The 21,159-nt window shown below is 40.8% G+C and overlaps 1 protein-coding gene across 4 annotated transcripts; it reads right to left on the bottom strand.

Annotated features, from left to right (window-relative positions):
* Positions 1-1,974: 1,974 nt before the first annotated feature.
* On the bottom strand, positions 1,975-17,761 carry hipk1b (homeodomain interacting protein kinase 1b). Of its 4 annotated transcripts, none has more exons than XM_085406171.1 (18): positions 17,425-17,761; positions 12,101-12,834; positions 11,749-11,940; positions 11,484-11,665; positions 11,234-11,357; positions 10,753-10,872; positions 10,510-10,596; positions 10,213-10,397; positions 9,982-10,132; positions 9,721-9,907; positions 9,391-9,509; positions 8,026-8,160; positions 6,791-6,951; positions 6,340-6,405; positions 5,799-5,966; positions 5,357-5,571; positions 5,151-5,263; positions 1,975-3,746 (listed from the first exon to the last, which is right to left on the bottom strand). In XM_085406171.1, the coding sequence occupies exons 2-18, from the start codon at positions 12,830-12,832 to the stop codon at positions 3,270-3,272; spliced, it is 3,414 nt and encodes a 1,137-aa protein (XP_085262297.1). In that variant the 5' UTR covers positions 12,833-12,834; positions 17,425-17,761; the 3' UTR covers positions 1,975-3,269. The 4 variants fall into 4 exon arrangements, with proteins under 4 accessions (XP_085262297.1, XP_085262298.1, XP_085262299.1 ...); XM_085406172.1 differs by having other exon boundaries at positions 6,791-6,948; XM_085406173.1 differs by lacking the exon at positions 8,026-8,160.
* Between the last annotated feature and the right edge of the window lie 3,398 nt (positions 17,762-21,159).

The raw sequence follows: 21,159 nt of genomic DNA, 5'->3' as shown, positions 1-21,159 counted from the left end.
ATAACCAGAGATGGGCAGTAATGCGTTACTTGTAACAAACGTAGCAAACCTCCGCCTACCCCTCTCCTGCTTTACAGGTAAAAATAGAGCATATAATTAAATTTTTGCTTGATGCATAAAGTTAAAAGATTAAAACTGATAAAACAAGTTTTAAAAAGAGACTTCCATTTGATTACATTTTGTATGATGGATTATTCAGAAAAAGTAGAATTGGGCTGAAAGATCTATCGCTTTATCACCTATTCAGGTTGTAAATCGTGTTTTTAAAAAGTAACTAAGTAATTAATTACTTTTGAAATTAAGTAATCTGTAAAGTAATGGGATTACCCTTTGGGGAAGTAATTAGTTACTGATTACTTTTTCAAGTAACTTGACCAACACTGCTAATAACAATCCAGACCTGATAAGACTTACACATGGGGAAAGAATTTACTGATCATTTTACCATTTTTTCAAGTTACTATGAATTTCTCCTCGGTAGTTTCAGTTTAGGAGGAATTTAGATACATGTAGGTAGTTAAATTCATGAATATGGCCGTTACGCCAGGCTGCTCTTTGTTGACTTTAGCTCTGCTTTCAATACGATACTCCCGGACAGACTAATAGTTAAACTGCTGGAAATCGGACTTCCTTCTACCACCTGCCGCTGGATCAGAGACTTCCTCTCAAACCGTGCACAGAGAGTTAGAGTGGGCCTCATCTTTCCTCACCCCTCAGCCTCAACACTGGCTCTCCACAAGGCTGTGTACTGAGTCCCCTACTGTACACACATGACTGTGTTAGTACCCACCCAGACAACGCAGTCATCAAGTTTGCAGATGATACCACCGTGGTGGGGCTCATCTCTGGGGGAGATGAGACGGCGTACAGAGCTGAAGTTCAGAGGCTGACAGATTAGTGTGTAGATAACAACCTGGACCTCAATACCACCAAGACAAAAGAACTGGTAGTTGACTTCAGAAGGAGGAAGTCTGAGCTGCAGCCTGTCAGCATAAACGGGGAGTGCTTTAAAAGGGTCTCCAGTTTCAAGTTCCTGGGTGTGCACATAGACACAGACCTCCAATGGCGCTCTAACACCTCTGCGGTTTTAATGAAGGCCCAGCAGCATCTCCACTTTCTAAGAATCCTCAGAAGAATGGACCTGAAGAAGGAGCTGCTGACCGTCTTCTACCGCTGCTCCATTGAAAGTGTGCTGACATATTGCATCGGTGTGTGGTTCTCCAGCTGCACCACAGCACACAGAAAGGCACTCCAGAGGGTCATCAATATGGCCCAAAAAAATCATTGGACATCGACTTCCCTCCTTGAAGGACCTGTACAGCACTCGCTGTCTCAAGAGGGCACGCAGCATCCTACGGGACGGTACACACCCAGGACACCGGGTGTTTAAGCTGCTGCCGTCTGGCAGGAGGTTCAGGCTGCTGAGGTCCCGAACAAATAGACTCAAGGACAGCTTTTACAACAGAGCAATAGCCCTGATCAATGTAAATAGCTGACCTGACTGGATACCTCCTTGGACTTTTTTTTGGGGGGGAGGTAACAACAGTAAAAACATTAACAATAATAATATTTATATTTATAACAAGGTGCAATAATGACTAATGTGCAATACAAATATACTTATTCTTTTTTTATTACTAAGTTAATATAGTGTGTGTCATATTATATGTAGTGCTGACGTAGGACAGTTTTCCAATTTCATTGTACTATGTATGACTGCGCAATGACAATAAAGAGTTATCTTAGAGAGAAAAAAAAAAAAAAAAAAAGGAATGAATGAGGAAACGAGTCGCTGTGAATTTGAGGTTATTTTATTGGAAAACAATGAAATTGGATTACTTAGCTGAAACCTTTGTCCCTGAATTAGATCTAACAGCCTCTTTACTATACTATGTTAGGATTAAACACAGACGTTACAACACAAAACTGATGCAAACAAGGGGAAAGGAATTACTTTGGGGGAAAAAAAAAGAAAAAGCTGATAATCCAAAGAAACCAAAGATTCACCTCCTTTAAAAATTCAAAAACACAGTGACTGCTGTTCTCCAAACTTTAGTATAGAAAACCTTTCTGAGACGAAGTAAGCTGTACATGTAAAGGACAGCTGCACCTCTGGGCGAGACATAGCAGTATAAAGATCTCTCTTTGAGACACGGGATAATTCATGAGAACGCTAAACTGAGACAGTTTGCATACATTTAATCAGTCCTTGTGTAGCACAGTGTGCAAGTTTGTTACAACTTCCTAGCAAGCATTTTCAGAGCATCACAGGGAGAAAAAAAGGAAAATCTCCTTTGTTATGGAGAGGCGTGGGAATTTGGGGTGAAATTTGTGTGTTTCATCTTCCCCCCTCTCCCCAGCCCATGTGAGGTTTTTTTTAAAAAAATATTTATTTCAAGGACATTTGATTTCCCCGCTCTTACAATTTAAAAACAGTTTTTCACATCATTTCTCAGACTGGGCATCCACTCTGAATTTCATAAATACATTCAGCACTCAGTTATTGTAGGGTTTTTTTTGTTGTTGTTTTTAAAGAGATTCTATTGCATAAGGACAATCAATCCTGGCTAAAAAACACTGTCCCTACATTAACAGACTATCACATGTGCACTTAAATTAACACATATCCATCAGTTTTCACTGTATCTCTTCTTTTAATCCACATCTTCGTGGACCTCGCTCTTCCTACCTCGCACAGACATTAAAACTTAATTTAATAAACAGAAGACATATATGAGTAAACAAACATAAGGTACAGTCATTATTATATCACTAAAAACACAGGGCCTCAGTGGATTAGTGTGAAAACTTTATAATAAGGTTCACAGGAAGGAACAAGAGAAAAAAAAAACTAAAATAAAACTAAAAACTGTCAGCTTCATCAGTCTGGCAAGTCAGCGTCTTGAAGCTCCTCAAGTTTCGTTGCAGCTTGTGATAGGAGGAAAATCTCTCTTCACAGATAACCTCGAGATAAAACAGCTGTAAAATATGTTTCAACAACACCATATTAATACATCAGGATGCAATGGGGATAAAATGTGGACCATAAACAATTTAAAAAGGGAAAAAAAGATAAATAATACAGAAGATCATTTCAATAACACTAAGAGTCCGTAAGAGCATATAAATGTGCTAGAGGTGAAACGCTGTCTTGTAGTTCAAAGCAGCAAACAATAAGTGACCAACAGTTACTCTACAGTTTAAAATGTCCCTTTGTGATATCATATGGGGAAGTGACCCCCCCCCCCCAATTCTTTGTGCGAGATTTCCTACAAATATGGATACTGCGCGAGGCGCCTAGGGCTTAGCTGGTAGGCACTGTAAACCTCGGTTCGGGGCGTCACACTAACATAAGGAGAACCAGTGGCGAACTGATGCTGGTAGGCTGCAGGGAGGCCGTGCAGCAGGCTGCTCACCGAGTCCTTGCGACTGGCCGAGTCTCTCCTGGAGGAGGATGAGGTGTACGTTGCTGCATAAGCGGAGGGGGAGTGTCCGTGGGTGCTGTGACCACGGCCCAGCAGCTGCTCCGTGGCCTGAGAGGCTGAGGAGAGGGCAGTAGAGGCCGGGTAGGTATATAGGCTGGGGGGGGCGGCAGCAGCGGCCGAGCCGGACGCCAGGGCTGCCACCTCGGGGAAGCTGTAGTGAGAGGCTGAGACGGCCTGGTGGAACGTCTGCTGGCGACGTAACGATGAGTCGCTGTGGGAGAGCCCCGAACGCTCCTGAGATGAAGAAACTACTGTGTGAACCTTTGAAAATAAATACATACACTCAATCAGACGCTGGGTACAACATGCAAGAAGATTATAGTCTGCATCTACATCTTTGGTATCGTCAGTTTTTTGTGCCAAATGGGGAGGAACAAACAAACAAATCCCCACTTGTTTTTCCCCTCCCTTTTTTTGTGTTATATAACTGCCAGATAACAGATGAAGGTGCGCGCTTGAATGTTACCTACACCGCAGACAGCTTTGGGCTTATTAAAAGGGCTGCAATTATTCATCGAGTAACTCAATTATAAAAAAAGCGTTACCGTAACTGCCACAACTGTCAAACCACCTACTGAACTTGCTCCAACATGAAGAAAAGCAAACTCTGGATTTGCTCCCATCTACCGCACTTTGTTTTGCACAGTGAAAAATCTTAACAGCTACAGAAGTTAAAATAAACGCATGTGTGTGCAGATGACCTGTTAACATAGTCTGAGTGGGTGGGTCTAAAGGGGGGCATAGGGTGCCCTAGTGCACATTTGACTTTACTAATATTATTTTTAAGATTTACGTTAATATAAAATCTAATGCATGCACAAAACACACATAAAAACACATTAAATCTACCTCAGGAGATAGAATACTGTCACAACCCTTTTGCTCTCTTCTAATGTAAGAAAGCCTTCCAAGAAGCCTGAAAACAAGATTAACTTGGCATGTAAATACAATGAACAAAACAAAAAATATATATATAATCTATCTATACACTGTATTATTTTTATTTTTAAATTGTTACAATTTCTAAAATTTATTATTAATTTAATATTTTTATTTACAAAAGTAATTCTGATTACTCAATTGATGGAATAATTCAATTACTAAAAAAACAAACAAACAAAAAAAACCAGCTGCAGCACTAATTGTGTTGTAAAAATAACAGCCGGAGCCTTAAGAGGAAAAAAACGAGGGGAAACTCCTGGTGCTTGACATAATGTGCATATAAAGCAAAACTAATGCTAAAATTAGATACTTTTAGATGTTCAGCTGTCCAATCGCTGCATATGGTACAAATGCAAACCTCACCGAAAAAGTTTCAATACACGTTTCCCCCAGCAGAGGGCAGTAAATACACGTAGGCCTTTAATAACAGGATATTAAGAATCCTTGGGAAAAAATGTTTTATACCTTTGCTGGTAAAAGGTGCTAATGTCATAACTTATGACAGATCCTGACCTTTTCACTCAATCACATGATGACATGGTGCTCTCTGATGTAGCTTACCTATAACCTTTACTCTCCTCATATTGCTACAATCAAAATAAGGGCCCAGCCTCCTGTAGTTGATTAGTTGCGTGGTTATGGACAAGGATTCTCACAAAACAATGTCCCATTAACACACATTAATTACTTAATGTAAAACCAACAAGATAAAACAAGCCTCACCTGGCTGAGGTTTAAAGGGTGCGACTGGCTTGGCACCAGTCCATGGCGCTCCACACTTTCCCCTGAACTGCACGGCTGTCTGTTAGAGGATCTCTTGGGCTTGATGTAATTCACTGAGAATTCAAAGCAGTAAGACATACTTAATTATGCTTTCACACTTCAGTTAAATACACTGCTAAAACTACAGCAGCACACGGGTGACTCACCAGTCTCCAAGCGTCCTCGGGACTCTGCTCCTCTCTCAGATGCCTGTGTTTTGACTGAAGGTGCCACTACTGCCAGAGACTTGGCCTGGCGAGATGACATAGTGCTTGCTGGGTTAAGAGTGCGTGGAAGGGGAGTCAGGGGGCTGGCGGTAGAGGAGTCCGAGTCGTGTACGGTCACACAGCTGATAACGTTGGTGCGCTGGCTCAGTTCAAGACTGTGGAGGAAGTAAGTAATTTCCCGGGTCATATCAGGCAAACGAGTACGTCAACAGCTTTCATTCTACATGAATTGGGTCCCAGTGCTGTCTATGAGCTCAAAGAAGCCTTGCTTTGCATTTCTCTCATTTACCTTGACATTCTGACATTTCAACTTAGGAATGAAAGTGATCTGAGAAAGAAACACCACACCACTGTTCAGTGCAGAAGAGCATCCTGTTCTCACCTAGCAGGGTGGAACTTATGCTCATCCTCCGTGTCTGTGTCACTGTGAATCGTAATGATGCTGACCGCTGGGCTCGGCGTGTCCGAGATCACGATCGGCTGTGACAAGGCTGCGCTGGAGCTGGGTGGAGTCACGCCACTACTGACCACTGATGCAGTAGATACACCCCTACAGGAAAGAAAAACACCACCATCACCAACCATTGACTGTGTGTTCAACCCATCAGCTGCGGTACCACGAAGAAGACTTTAAATAAAAATTTAAAAATAACACCATTTTCTTTGCTTCTAGTTTCAACTAGTTTTTACTCCCATAAGAAGGCTTTTTGTCTGAGTGGCAACACGTATTGTTTAGCAGAATACAGCAGTGGATGCTGTGCCCTCAGTGCAGGTATAAAAAGTGTCCTGTCACTGTTGGCAAGCGAAAGAACCAGTGTGGCAACCGTCACAGGCCCTTTAGCCATCTCTCCCTCGGTATGGTAGCTTAAACCCCAATGAGGACTCTTAAAATTAAACTGGAAGAAGAGCAGAGCTGTACCAACCTGTTTCTGTTCTCTCCACGTCTGGCTTTCACCTTCTTCCTCTCCTGCTGAGTCTTGGTAATGCTCCTATAAGGTCAAAGGTCAGACTAGTTTAGCCTTCATATTTGCCATTTTACTTCACCTTTCAATGCAGTATTTCTCATGTAGTATGAAATTAACCAGTTCTAGTGTTGCTACTCAACTAAACAAAACCCCCAAAAGATTTGTAGCATCTTATTAACTTATCTGAAATGAGTTAATTGGAGGCCAAAGTGTTTGCGTATGAAATAACAATAACATAGCATTTCAGATACTAGTTATGAAAAGCGATAGAAAGTTATTTAATATTTAATCGATTTCATTATTTTTATTCTAATTTAACCTGAAAGAAATAACATTGAAAATGATTCAGCTTTAAATTTGAGAAGCCCATCAGTCTACATGCATCTTTAACAGTTGTTGGTTGACCCACCGCCAGCTGTGTCCCTGCTGCGTGGCAGCATCTGAGTGAATCGTTTCCACAGGTGATTCGGTGACATTTGACTGATGGGCAGAGCCGTGGATGGCTACGCCTGGGACCTGCTGCCATGATGATGGTATGAGGATCTGTTGGGTACCAGTGGGCCAGGCCTGCTGAGAAAAAACAAACAGAAAAGAAAAAAAAAAACACAACAACCAACACTTGAGTACATGTAATATGGAAGACAAATTGTGTATGGATGAAAACAAATTATCTGATTGTTGGAATGGGCCAGACAAACTGAGCCATGCGGACATATAAATTCCAAAGACTGAATACAAAGAGGCAAGCCAATGGCCAATCTCTTCTACAGGCAAGAGCGCAAAGCTAGATAAGCGAGCAACCTTTCCCAAGCCATTCCTTAATTATAACATTGCCCTGCAACAAATCCACAAGATGATAATCATGCAAAGCACAAACAATGAAGCACTGTAAAATGTCAGATCAGGTATAAAGACAAGTAGGCAGAACCATGGTGCCTGTTAAAGAAGAAACACTAAGAGATTAGTTGAGTTCCCTGCTGCTAAACAGTCTGCTGATGATATGTCTTGGGAAAAGGCATGCCACATGTTCTGGGGCTGAAACAAAAACCAAACAAACACAAAAAAGAAAAAAGTATGTGTCAGAGTCAGACAGGCTGTCAGGACAGTTTAGAAGACTTTGTTGCTGCAGCCCCCTCTGCTGAAACCAAGGAAGGACATGACAAGAGAAGCTGCAAGCAAAGCGCAGACCAACTCAGCAACACATGCGCTCCATGCCCTCAGCAGACCTATGGGGAAAGACTGGGGAATGAAACTGTGAATGGTGTGGGGCGAGCATGAGTAAAAACGCAGTGTAAATTTGGTCAATTTTGCACTGTGGAGGGGGTTTATAAAATAAAGTAGTAATATAAAATGTGATGCCAGAACACACACAAAAACGTTTGATTTTCCTATAAAAATTTGCATCAAACGACCATAATTATGAAAGGTGACAAATCCACATGTGAAGAGGAACGATGCTGAAATACGATGTGTAAAACAAAGATGGGCCCCTTACAACGCGTGGCAGAGAGGGAGCGGAACACTTGCAAAGAAAACAAAAAAAAGAAAAGAAAAAAAAAGGAGAGCAGGGCAGGAGAGAGATGGCATTGTTAGTGGTAGAGGGAGTGTGCATGTCTTTCTTCGGGTATGTCATCGTTGCTTTACCAGCACTGTGGCTGTGTGTTCCAGGAGGGTAGGCCGACCCACCCCAGTGCCCAGCCCAAGGGGCAGAGAATACTGCGGGGCTAGGCCTGCTGGGGGTGGGTGCAGGGTGGCCACCATCAGGGGTGTGCAGGAACCCTGGAGGAGGGAGGGGCAGTGTTAAGTCATGACGAAAAGTAGCGCCCTTCAAGACTGATACAGATTTTTCTCTTTTTTAAAATAAAAACAGGCAGAGCAGATACACCCAGCTGCACAAGAGATGCACACTGGCACCGCTGGCCATCTGGAGACCTGGTCTCTGCAGAGTGCAGCAATTATTCCTCAATTTAGCAAACAGCAATTAACCAGCTTTTGGAGCCAGATGAGTCTCACTACACATGTGGCCTTTCTCCCACATAAAAAGACTGGGAATAAGAGGCCTGGCCAAAAGTGGTGATCCAGTCAGCTCTTAAAGCGAATTCAAGTGGAGACACACAGTCAACAGAAAAAGAAAAACAAACAGAATACAGTAAAGCCCAGGCCCTCGACTTATTTCAACAATTGCATTTAAGTAGCTAACATCTTATGCCCTAAATTCCTTAGAAGAACCCGATCTGCCTTCCTCCTGGCAGTAAGACCAACAAAAGCAGGGAGAATTTTTAGATGCACTCAGTATATCCACAAAGGAGCAAAACAAGGCATCAGTGCTCCACAAACTGGTGCAAGTAACAGCGGGATGTTTCCAGATTTTTTACAGTAACCCCTGAGCTGAAATTATTGAATGACAGATTATTCAGAAAAAAAGAAAGAAAAAAGGTGTATTTATGTACGTTTAAGTTACATCAGATAATAAAGAAAACCCAAATACACCAGACCCCAGTTACAACTTAACCTCATCTCTTCTTCCAGGAAATGTGAATATAACCTCCATCTATGTTCAGTGTTGGACCCATTCAGAATGCACAGCTGTCACTCGAATGGTCACAATAAAGACTGAATCCATTCACGGCACAGAAGCATAGAATTACAAATAAAACGGTGAAAAGTGAGCAAATCAGTCAAAGCCGCGGCACTTCTTTCTGCCTGCCCGTGTGTGCACTCCCACTCTCTTGCCAAGTGTGTGGCACGTCTAAAAGCGGAAAAGTTCTCAGGTAAAGGTTGCAAACAGTCACACACAACGCTTTTTTTTTTTTTTTTTTTTTAAACAGTCATAACATCACCCACTGTAAATCCACAATCAAACTCACCCAAAAATAACTAGGGAACAGAAAAGGTTAAAAAAAACAAAAACAAGATGCTGTGTCTCTTGATAGAAAATTCATAAATTAAAAAAAACAACAACACAAAACTCAAGAATTCCTTCAAACGCTGGACCTTCCAAACTCTTACCTGTGTCAGCATACTTGGCTGTATCTGCAAGGACTGAGTAGACTGGTTCTGAGGTACTATCGGTACAGAGTTCTCCACCCTCACCGGGAAACTGGAACTCTTACTGGATGACTGCAGCCCTAGAAAACAAACGATGACAAACATCTCAATTATTAAAGGATTAAAAGGATCTACCATCTACTACAACATCTACAAATATTGTAGTAGATGGTAAAAAAACCAAAAACAAGACTTTGTTGGTACAGAAAGCCTGACACAAACCAGCACAGAGGATTCATACCTTTAATACTGAAATCAAAGTGAATGTTTGTAATCAACTTTATGACTTACCTTGAATAGTGGAGGGTGGACAGACGATGAGTGTCTGCTGGAAGGGTTCCGTCTGGCTACACAGCCCAGCAGGACGCGTTGGGATCGGGACACTCTGCTGAGTCAGCCCGGGAATGTTGATGGTCGCCTGCTGGTACAAAGCTGGCTGGTAGTTCAGCAAAGGCACCGCACCCGCTGCAGAAGGCACCTGTTAAACAACAAAGCCCATTAATACCAGCAAAGACTACAGGTTGACAGAAGAGTAAAAATTTAGCATCATACCTGGTTATGCTGGTTTAGTTGGCTACTGAAGGTCACGGTGAGGTTGCCCGCTGCAGCACTGGGGACTGCATTGGTCGAGTAGAGGGATTTGCTGCTTTCATAGGAGCTCCGGCGCTTGCAGATCTCCATATTCTGGAAGCACGACTTCACACTGAAGAGGAATTAATACCATTGCATCAGCAAATGCATTTAAATAGACCAATAACTCTTCATCCTGCTACACACACTTACTGGGAGCTATGGGGATAGTCCATGAGGTGGCTCATCGTGACAAAGGGGTGACCCAGAGTTTTTGTAGGTGTGATCCTTTTGTCAGCATCCAGACGAAGCATTCGCTTCAGGAGGTCTATAAACTCTCTCCTGTCAGCTTTCTCAGCCAACATGTCAGTTCCCTCCAAGTGAGAGGAAAGGTTGACCTGGTAGGTTAATGACAAGAAGGGAAGGACAAAAAAGGAAAAACCTGGTCAGGCAATCACTACATGCCATATTTAAAGCCATTTCCTGGGTTATGCACTTATTTGGATATACCTGCATCATGTCATCCAGACAGTTAAAGATGTACTTTCTAGCCTCCTTAGATTTGATGCCCATCTCCATTTCATGTTCTGACGGGGTCTAAAAAAAGAAGCACAATATCCATTTATGTTTCATAACACTACCATTTACAAACATTAAATCGGTTGAATGGGGACAACCAAAATAAAGGAACCAAATCAAAACGAGCATCAAGTCTCTTTACAGCTTATTCAAGAAGATACTCGTAATATTAACCTTAAGCCTCCAGAGCGGGTAGCTAGAGTCAGGGCCTCGATTGAAGAAGCGGCTAGTCTTTGTGCCGGCACTCAGAAGATACTCAGCAGGTAGGCCTTGAGTCTGGGAAATGTAACGGATCTGGACACAGAAGAAAATATAGAGATAAAGCAATCACTGCAGAACTGCGATGTTTCAAGTAGTGTGTAGTTAAGAGTACTATAACTGACTTATTAAATACGTATACCTGGATTTAGAGCGGCATGGCATTTTAGAACCCTCTCTTGGTTAATAGGTCAATTATAATTTGCCAAAAACACTCAATCTGATGTGAGAAAAACTAAATACCATTCTCTTACAAAGCAGGGTGGTGGCACATTCATGTAGTCATGCTTACTTGAAGAAAAATGTGACCTTTATTCGAAAGGAAGACTTTCCTAGTCTTTCTTTGAGCACTGTTTTTGCTAACTTGTAAGTCCTTGGGACCATGAACATGACTGACCTGGTCATACTCAGAGGCTCCAGGGTACAAAGGCCAACCCAGAAACAGCTCCGCAATCACACACCCTAGAGACCACATGTCAATGGCCTCACAGAAGGGCAGCCCCAAAATGATCTCTGGAGCTCTAAACAAGAAAGATGAGATTTATACATTAATGTGGGGACAGAACTGGGCTACACAACTGAATCACATTAACACAACTCTTACGCATAACACTGCAAACTAAAAGGCACTTAAACGCTCCACTTGCCTGTAGTAACGGGACTGTAAGTAGGTTGAGCACACTGCTTTGGATACATGACTTGCAGAGCCGAAGTCGATGACCTTCACCCTGTAGGGCTGTCTAATGGGGTCCACCAACATGATGTTTTCAGGCTTCAAGTCTGCATGAATTAAACCCAGGCTCTTCAGTTTCATTAGTGCTGTAGCCACCTAAAGACATGAACACATGAGAGTTAGTCTGGGTGGAAAAAAAAGAGGAATCAACTTTTTTTCTGCATTCACAGTTTGCCAACCTGCTGCAAAATGGGGCGGATGTGCCGTAGGGGAAGTGGGCTGAACTTGCTCTGCTTGAGAAAGTCGTACAAGTTCTGTTCAAGCATCTCAAAAACCAAGCAGGTGTGACCCTTGTGTTGGAAGCATTCGTACGAACGCACAAAGTTGTACTCATCTGCGTTCTCTGCACTTAGCCGGTTCAGAATGCCCACCTATTAGGAAAGGAAAAAAAAAAACAACCAAATATGATGAGAAAGACAAACGCTAGTACACCCCTATGAAGGGAATGCAAGTGTAGTGAACAGCAATTTGTGTATGTAACGTAAACTTTTAGAAGAAACTGGTACATCGAACAAAATCCTGTTTACTTACCTCAATTTGGCCCTGCCGAGCATATGAAGGGTGGTTTTTCAGAATTTTGATTGCTACAATCTCATTGGTTCCCCTCTTCCAGCACTTAGCCACTTGTCCAAATGTGCCCCTCCCCAGGAACTCCAGCACTTCATAGCCGCTGGACACGGAGCAGAGGATCTCATGCTGCACAAGCTGATAATCCCCTTCACCATTGGAGCTGCTGCTCTTGGTGGTTGGAGCAGAGTGAGGTATGGACTGGCCTGTGCCCCCGCCTCCACCGCCGCCTGTACGCGTGGAGTAAGTTGCCGCAGGAGCTGAGAGCTCTTCTAATATCTGGACGCTTCCACATCCGCTTCCGCTACAGTCGCTGGCTGCCTCCATCTTTCTCTTCTGCCCATGCCTGTGCCCCCTAGTTTCAGAGGACGTCTCGTGAGCATAAGAGGAGGATGTAGCCTGCTCAGTGACGCGTCGACTGGATCCACGAGGAAGACTGCCGGTGCTATCAGCTGCTCGCACCACCACTTGACCCCTGGAGCCGGGCGCTGTAGGGGGGAAGACCAGAGATGGCGCAAATGGTGGCACAGCCATGGCTGGGGTGAATGTGTATGCGGACTGGCCCGCTATGGATCCGTAAGCCTCAGTGGTGGACACGTCCCAAACGTTGCTTTCCACCTTGAGCTTCTTGACGCGGCAAAAGGCACTGGAGGAGATTGACGGAGGGGAGAACACCTGCAGCTGCTGGGAACTCATAGCTGTAAAGAAATTGAAGAGTGTTAGCCACATGGCCTACCAAACAAAACAAAACAACCCAAACAAATACAGTTGTGTGTCTTAGAATAACTGTGATACATTATTGTACTGTGTAAATTTCTCCAGCCAAACCTCATTTCTTTATATTTTGGTACCAAAATGGAAATAGATGCAGTAATTTAATGAAGCATGTACAAACATAAATAGAAATAAAGCATATAAAACAAAAAGAAGTCAGTATTTGGAAGGACCACATTTATTCCTCAGCACAGCCTGAACTCTTAGCCAAGCTTCTTGCCATTTTAAGTAGCCTTCAGGGATAGTTCTCCAGGCATCTTGAAGGACATTCAAAGTTGTTCTCTGGATGTTCACTACCCTTTGTTTTGGTCCGTCAATACGACTTCTTGAGTTACCACATTCACAAGTCAGGAAAAGATTTACCTCTGACCTTAACCTTGAAGTCAATGTCACCAAGATTCAAACTCGTCTGAGATTTTCAGTAAACTCACCTATGGCATTAATTTAAAATCCTACACCGCCATGTTCTCGAGTCATCACATTCACAAACTTGTGTCTATGCTGTCTAGCAGCATTATGACAATGTCCCATCATCCTTTTATGACTGGAAAAAGCCAATTTTCAAGGGAGAACTCTGAAAGACATTCAGCAAGCCTGTAGAACTATTGCTTAACAAAAAACAAACAAAGAAAAACAAAACACCAAAACCCACAAAGAAATGAGAGATGCCTCAAGAATTTTGCACAGTTCTGTTTTGTTGCAAGTTTATTAGGTGCAGTGAGATAGTGCAGTGCATCAGGCTGCATATTAAATATAAGTCGACACCTCACAGTTTGATCAAATTCAACCCATATCTATATGCCTGCATATTAAGCAATTTCAGGAAGTATGCCTGATGAATGAAAACTGCATGAAACACTTATTTAGCTTTACAACTAGGCAGGATCTTGCGCAAGGGGTAGCTGCATTTCCAAATCCATGCATACCTATTGAGGCATGAGGGGCACCCATGATTAAAATCATATTCTTTTGGAAAGTGGTAAATCATCAAACAAAAACAAAGGGCGGGGGGTGTCTAATGGGTTTTTGAGATTCCAAGTGAACTGAACAATAAGTCTTCTGTAATGCCAGTTTGAATCACATGGTGGTGTAGTGAGTCAATATGGAGTCCAGACTGCAAGAGCCCAGTGTGGAAAGAAGAGGAAATGTAGCTCAAGAGGCAAATGTGAAAGGATGCGTATTGGAGCTAACAATACAGCAATCAGTTCCTTAAGCACCCAGAAAGAGTCATTCCCCTTGTAAAGAAAGGGAATTTAGAAAGAAAAAACAAAAATAGTAAACATCTGAGTGGTACAGGTGGTGGCAGCAATGAAAACTTTTGGTTTTTAACTCTCCCACTTTAACCTTCTGTACGCCACAACTTTGTTCTTCTTCTTGGTTGGGTGACGGACAGCACAAATAAGAGTAGCTTACAGACCGGTTGTACCATATACTTTGGACACAGGGTTGCGACAACTGCGCAGACCCTCACGCTTCCTGCCTGATGATGACATTTACTGGAATGCTAGTGGATTCATGGATATGTTAAGTGTAATGCAATCTTAATAATGTTTGTTATTAATTTGCTATAATGCCAAATGTGTGGCATAAAGAAAATACCCATGCAAGTGTAGGCAGCAGCTCTTGCTACTTCTGTGCAAATACAGTTGGCAGTAGCCCAAAAAACCACATGACTGAACAGTGGGAAAACAAATGCCAGACAAAGGCCCCAGCTACAAGACTCCGAGGATACACGTGCAAACAACCTGAGAACGCTATGCAAAAGATTTTACAGATGCACAATAAAATTTAGCATTATATCTAATACACTTACAGAAGTTACTAAAATAAAATATACATGTGCTGTACTTTGTACTATTCTCAATGTGGTCAGACTAAACTTTTGATGTTTTTGTGACTGGAATATCTACACAGCAGTCCTTCAATTATGTCACTGGCATGATCACGTGACAGTTTAAAAATAATAAAATAAAGTTTAAAAAAGAAAATTATATCGGATATAAAAGTAAAAAAAAATTCTGAACAGTTGGGAAAATTTGTGTTACAGCATCCAGAACATATGAAAAACAACTTATATTTGATGTTTTGCAAAGAAAACAACAAAAACAAAGCAAGCTAACAAACAAAAAAACAAACAAACACTAAAATGAAAGCAGCTATTACTGTATGAGGTGGTTTTTTTGTATCTGTCATTCTGGGAAGGGAGCCAGAAGTGCTCAGCTGCATGTCCAGTAAGAGGTGAAGAGGGTAGTTAGGATCCATTCAATAACCACAGCCATTTACGTGACCTGTTCCAGCTGATTGAAGAATCCGGAAAGTATGTTGACCGAAACTGGATTCAGACAGCAACAGCAATGATGAATTCCTTCAGCAAGTAATATAGATGGATTTTGCAGCTGCCAGTTCAATATTCAGGCCACAGAAATACTATCCTGGAGTAAAGGGTCCGTAATCACACAACTTTTCCATCTCTCTATATTTCTTCCTGCAGCTCAGGTTAATGTCACCATCGACTCGAAACATCCTGAAGTCTGATACCATCCGACAGTGGTCCAGGAAGTATGAGTGTGTCACTTCGTTGCTGCAATGCTCCACGAAGCACATCAAGCTCCAATCACTATCTTAATCAGTTATGACAAGCGATCGCTAGAACAACGACCGCTCTGAAACACCCATTGTTTCCTCAGTAGCTCCTCCAAGATTACAGGCCTCGCTTCTGCCAGTAGAACTGTCACCACAATGAGCTGATGGAAGACTTCCCAATAACTAAAATATGATGCACAAAAAACCCCACTAACAGAGTGGTAAAATGCACCTGGTAAAAGTCATGTTGAAGCAGGGGGTGGGAACTTGTCTGATAAAGTAATTAAAATTGGGGGATCTGCTGTTACTCACCAGAAATAAAAATAAAAATCTTAAGTGAAAAAACAACAACAAACCAGTGATTTTAAAAAAGGAGAGAGAGAGAGAAAAAGCCCTATAACAAATCTACTGCACCACTTATGGCAAATACTGTTATTAATATGGGGACAACTACGGTACATTAAAACTTTCTGGTAAAACACTGCGCCCTAGTGGTGAAACCTTTAGTTAAATTTAGCAAATTCTGATTTTCATTTACTTTTAAGGGAATAAGCCAAAGATTTTTTTAAAAAAAATCTGTTATTTCCATTTTTTAAATTTATGAATGGACCTGTAAAAGCAGTAGCAATGGCCAAATGTATATTCTGAGTAGCCCAATTTTTATAACTGACCTATTTGTATACATTAGAGCCATTCCACATAATAAAATAAATTACTTTTTAATTTCTTGTATCTTTTATTTGTAAGTTGTATCTTATATAATTTATTTCAGTCTGTTACTGTTCTTATTTTCTTGGAGCAACGGTAACCACATAATTTCCTCAGGGATTAATAAGGTATTCTGATTTAAGTTATTCTGTTCAATTAAAAACTTTCCATAAAAAAATAATGTTTCTTCTATAAAATAAATATTATTTTAAAGATTTAAGCCTAAATTATCCGATAAAATAGCTTCAGATCTGCTTTTAAACAATGTCCACGATCTACTTCTTAGTGGAGAGGGAAAAAGTGAACACGCTTGTGTTAATTTAAGTTTATATAGTCATGCGTGTTGCTCATCTAACTGTAGGCAACGCTACCTGGAACTTGAGAGTGAATTTCACTGTAAATAACTGCGAGCTGTGTGTGTGTTTCTGTGCAAGTCAGTAAGCTGGTTTAGGTAAACCGACAAAAGAAACGAAACAGCAAGCAAGCATAGTGACAACATTAAAGGACGGACGTGCTTACGGAAAAGTTTCATAACGGCGTTAACAGGCAGAGACAACACGGAGAACATGACAAACACACCGCCCGGCAGTAGTGATCTGCTCTTTGATATCAGAAGTGTTTGTCGGTTAAATTAAGCTACTGGTCTTGCAAACGAAAACCCGTATTTAACACAAACCTATTGTCAGGCTCTTACACAGACCCACTTCTACTGCAATCTCGATTAATAACCTGCACGACTCGTCCCCGTGTTCTGAAGCTAGTTTTCAATGCTGCATTTACCTCCTAAAAAATCTGACTGACCCCTCACTCGTTTTTCAGTCGACCCTTTGTTACAACAAAAACCCCTCGAACTGCCCTGCTAAGGGTGGAGGGTGGAGATCTTCGACGGATCAGCTCAACCAAATTCTTTAGCTACAGTTTACCATTCACGACTGAAGTTTATAGACAACTGCTGTGTTCAAGCCACTGATGACACATCTCCATATCGCTACTAAAAAAACTAAAATCCTTCATATTTCTGGTAGTTGTTTTTCCTGCTAAAGTAAGAGACTTAAGATCAAATCAACAAGGCAACGATACTTAACTCGCTAATGCTAACATGCTAACGCAGCCACTTTTTTTACAATATGGTGCTTAAAAAACATCTCATCCAAGCAAGCGGGGTCAAATCATTCTCAAGGTGCCCAGAACAGATGGTGAATGTAGAGTGACTTGGAACATACCGGATTTGATGTTAGGACAGCTTGGAAACACAGGCTTCGTCCGAGGTTTAAATCCCACTGCAGTCTCCTGCCAATCCGATTAGCTTCCGCTAGTTAACCTTAAATGCTAGCTAGGCCTGCATTGTGTCTTCAGTCAATGGTGAGCCCGACAGCGAGAGAAGGCCTTACAGCGCAGAACCCCCAGAGGGGAAAAGTTCTCATGGTATCAATAAATGAATTCATCTAATCTTAAAATTTATACAGCAGTTAGTTATAACATGATTTATCCTTCTCTAAAATCGACTGCCTTAAAGCAGCGAAAACCACTTTTCACCGGAACTAACCACGTCCTTATACAGCTACGAATCCGACGTCATTTCCGCGCATTACCGTAATTAGCAGGAATTCTTCATATTTTATCATTAACGAGATATATATATTTGTTAAACAATATGAATAAATAAAAAACATGTACAGACAACAAAGTACCCAACGCTGTTATGATCTCTCTATTGTCAAAAATATAATCAGCCATATTTGGAATCATGTTACACAGCAAGTGAAACAAGAGGGGGAAAAAAGACATGTTACGGTAAAAAAAAAAAAAAAAAAAAAAAGACATTGCCGTGACGTAACCAGAATATACCAGTAATTTTCCAGCTGTTGTGCTAAACTTTGTTAAACGAAAATTAAAGTTTGATCCGTTTTGGTGTTAGTAAAAATGATGATGACGATAATAACGATAACAACAACAATAATAGCAGTGGTAGTAACAGGGCAAAGAGTGTTATGGGCACATGACAGGGCCTAAACCAGCTAGAGTACAGCAGGGGTGTCAAACATAGGGCTTTGGGCCAAAATTCCCCTGGCAAACCCTCCAACCCAGACCACAGGACAGGTTTGGAAAATGTGAAGGTAGGAATAAACATTAACTTATAACTTTACTTTCAGAAGTTTTACAGCTTTTCCTACTGATGATGACTTTGGCCATGACCATTCATGTTACAAAATAAAAAGGAATGAGATAATGAGATAGGCATGGAGAACACAACAGCAAGCATGTTTTGTTTGAGTTTGCGGCAGTGTGTGGAATTACCAAAATTAAAGAGGAGATAGCCTAACATATGAAACAGGAAAAGACCACTGTGTAATTCATTTATTTCAGCAAAGTAACTATATTCTAATTATCACCTATGTTTATGTGGTAACTGTAACGCAATAGAGATACTCATATTTTGTATTTTAATTACATAATTCTGGTACATATATTCAGTTACTCCCCAACACTGTGTATTGGGTAAGGTTCAAGTACATCATTCTCCAAAATGTTGTCCAGGTGATTTTGTTTTTGGTGCCTGCACTGCATCAGTTCTTCCAATGTCTGTATTGGCTTTGACTATGAGGTCTAACCAGTGTTTTATGTATTGATATGTGTCGCTGAGGCTGGACACTCAAAATCAGAACCCGGAAGAAGTCCAAGTCCTAATTAAACTTCTTAACAGGCTCTGAAATGTACTCAAATGTCACAGTCTGTAGATGTGACAAAGAAAACAGGTGAGCATTTTTATTGAAACGCTTGGAAAAAGTTCAGACAACAAAATAAAGTCCAAATGGGGGGAAATGAAATACTGTGTCCAACTAACTATCAGAATAAAGCAGTAAGTGAGAGGATTGATGAGTGATATTAGATTTACTGGATGCAACTTCAATAATAAATGATTGTTGTTGTTGTTTTTTACATGTTAATAGCATTTCACACTTTCACACTGTTCAGCAAACAAGTAACTTAGAAGAGCAACACATGTAGAGGTCCACACTGTGTTTAGAAAAGTTAAACTTAACATGGACATATACCCTTAAAATGTCCACTTTAGCAACTGTCACTTGCCCAGTGATGCTTACCTTAGAAATTAATCTCTTCTTCCTTTTCTGTCTTCTCTTTTTTTCCCGCTGTAATCCACTGCAAGTGTGTGTAAAATCTGTCAGCACCCTGCAAAATGTTTTCTTCTATTAATGTTATGACAACATTCATTTGAACGAAAAGCATTCTAAAGGCCTCTGATACATTTGCTATGCTCCACCCTGGTTACTGTTGAGTAGCAATAATCAACCTGGCTTGTATATTTTAAAATGTCATCTTTTTGTAACATAACAAATTTTCCAGGAGCGTCTGGAAAGCCACAAATCTCTTTTTTTTTTCCAGGAAAAAGAAGCATTAAGCAGCCAGTCTGTTTTTTTTTACTGATGGACGACCATAGATTTAAGTGTGCTTTTAAGCATGAAATAAAATGAACACACACACACACACACACACACACACACACACACACACACACACACACACACACACACACACACACACACACACACACACACACACACACACACACACACGCATAGTTTCCCTAGCTAAACAGCAAAAGATACTAGATCCTAAATTCAAACATTTTCATTCCTCTTTGTTAGATTTTAGTAGTTAGCCTGGAAGATTTTCAAACATGGTTGGTGTAAGAATGGGCTGTAAGAAAGTACTTGCTTTGTTATATCACACTAAAGGAATTACAAAATGTGAGTACCCATGTACAAATGCCTCATTCTCCTAAGCCTAGTCTGACAAAACAAATAAAGAGGGATGCCCATCTGAAACAGTCTTTCATGTCCTTGAGCAGTCAAAGGAGAATTTATTTACTTCAGTAAAAATGATCAATAATCCAATAAGATAATACACCATTGCAATGCAAAAACTTACTGAAGTGGTATATACACGATTCAACTTCTCTTTTGTAACCATAATGCAAAAATTGCATGCACAGTTGTACTCTTAAAAGCATTTCACACTATGCAGCAAGAAGGTACCTTAGAAGAGCAACACATGTACAGGTCCATACTGTGTTTAGAAAAGTTAAACATTAATGTGGACACTGCATGTCACCTTTAAATTTCCACTTTAGCAACTGTCACTTGCCCAGTGGTTCTTACCTTAGAAAATAATCTCTTCTTCCTTTTCTGTCTTCTCCTTTTTTCAACTGTAATCCACTGCAAGTGTGTGTAAAATCTGCCAGCACTCTGCAAAATGTTTTCTTCAGTTAATGCTATGACAACATTCATTTGAACATAAAGCACTCTAAAGGCCTCTGACACATTTGCTAAGCTCCGCCCCCAGTTACTGTTGAGTAGCAATAATCAATCTGGTTTCTATATTTTAAAATGTCATGTTTTTGTAACATAAAAATTTCCCAAGTTTCCAGGAGCCTCTGAGATGGCACAAATCTCACTTTTTTCAGCAGAGAGAAGCCAGTCTGTTTTGTTTTAGTGATGGATGACACAAATTCAAGTGTGCTTACAAGCATGAAATAAAATTAAACAATTTCCCCAAGTCTTGTCCTGAAATGCCATGGTTCACTTTTTTCACAGAAGAGAAGCATCAATCTTTCTTTTTTCTTTTCTTTCCTTTTTTTTAAACTCATGATGACACTGATCCAGAAACGCTGTTAAAAAACAGACTGTACCCTTATGTCATGTCAAACACAGCAGGCAAACGAACCTGTCACCACCTTGCATTGATTCATAAATATCCAATCATATCTAATCAAGTTGCGACTAACTTTAAGTTGTGTAACGGTCAAGCAACTTGACAGCATAGCAAGTCCCTTGTTGTAAAGTACTCATAAAGTTTTCACAAGTATTTATACTTTATATTTAAAAAGTATAAAATAATAAAGATAAATATAATACTCGTGATAATACGCAAAATTT

The sequence above is a fragment of the Rhamphochromis longiceps genome, linkage group LG5, assembly GCF_057381845.1.
Source record: "Rhamphochromis longiceps isolate RC_006_pf linkage group LG5, R_longiceps_female_GT1.1, whole genome shotgun sequence".
NCBI lineage: Eukaryota > Metazoa > Chordata > Actinopteri > Cichliformes > Cichlidae > Rhamphochromis > Rhamphochromis longiceps.
Note: the sequence above shows the minus strand (reverse complement) of the source record. Positions and strands in the feature narration are given on the sequence as shown.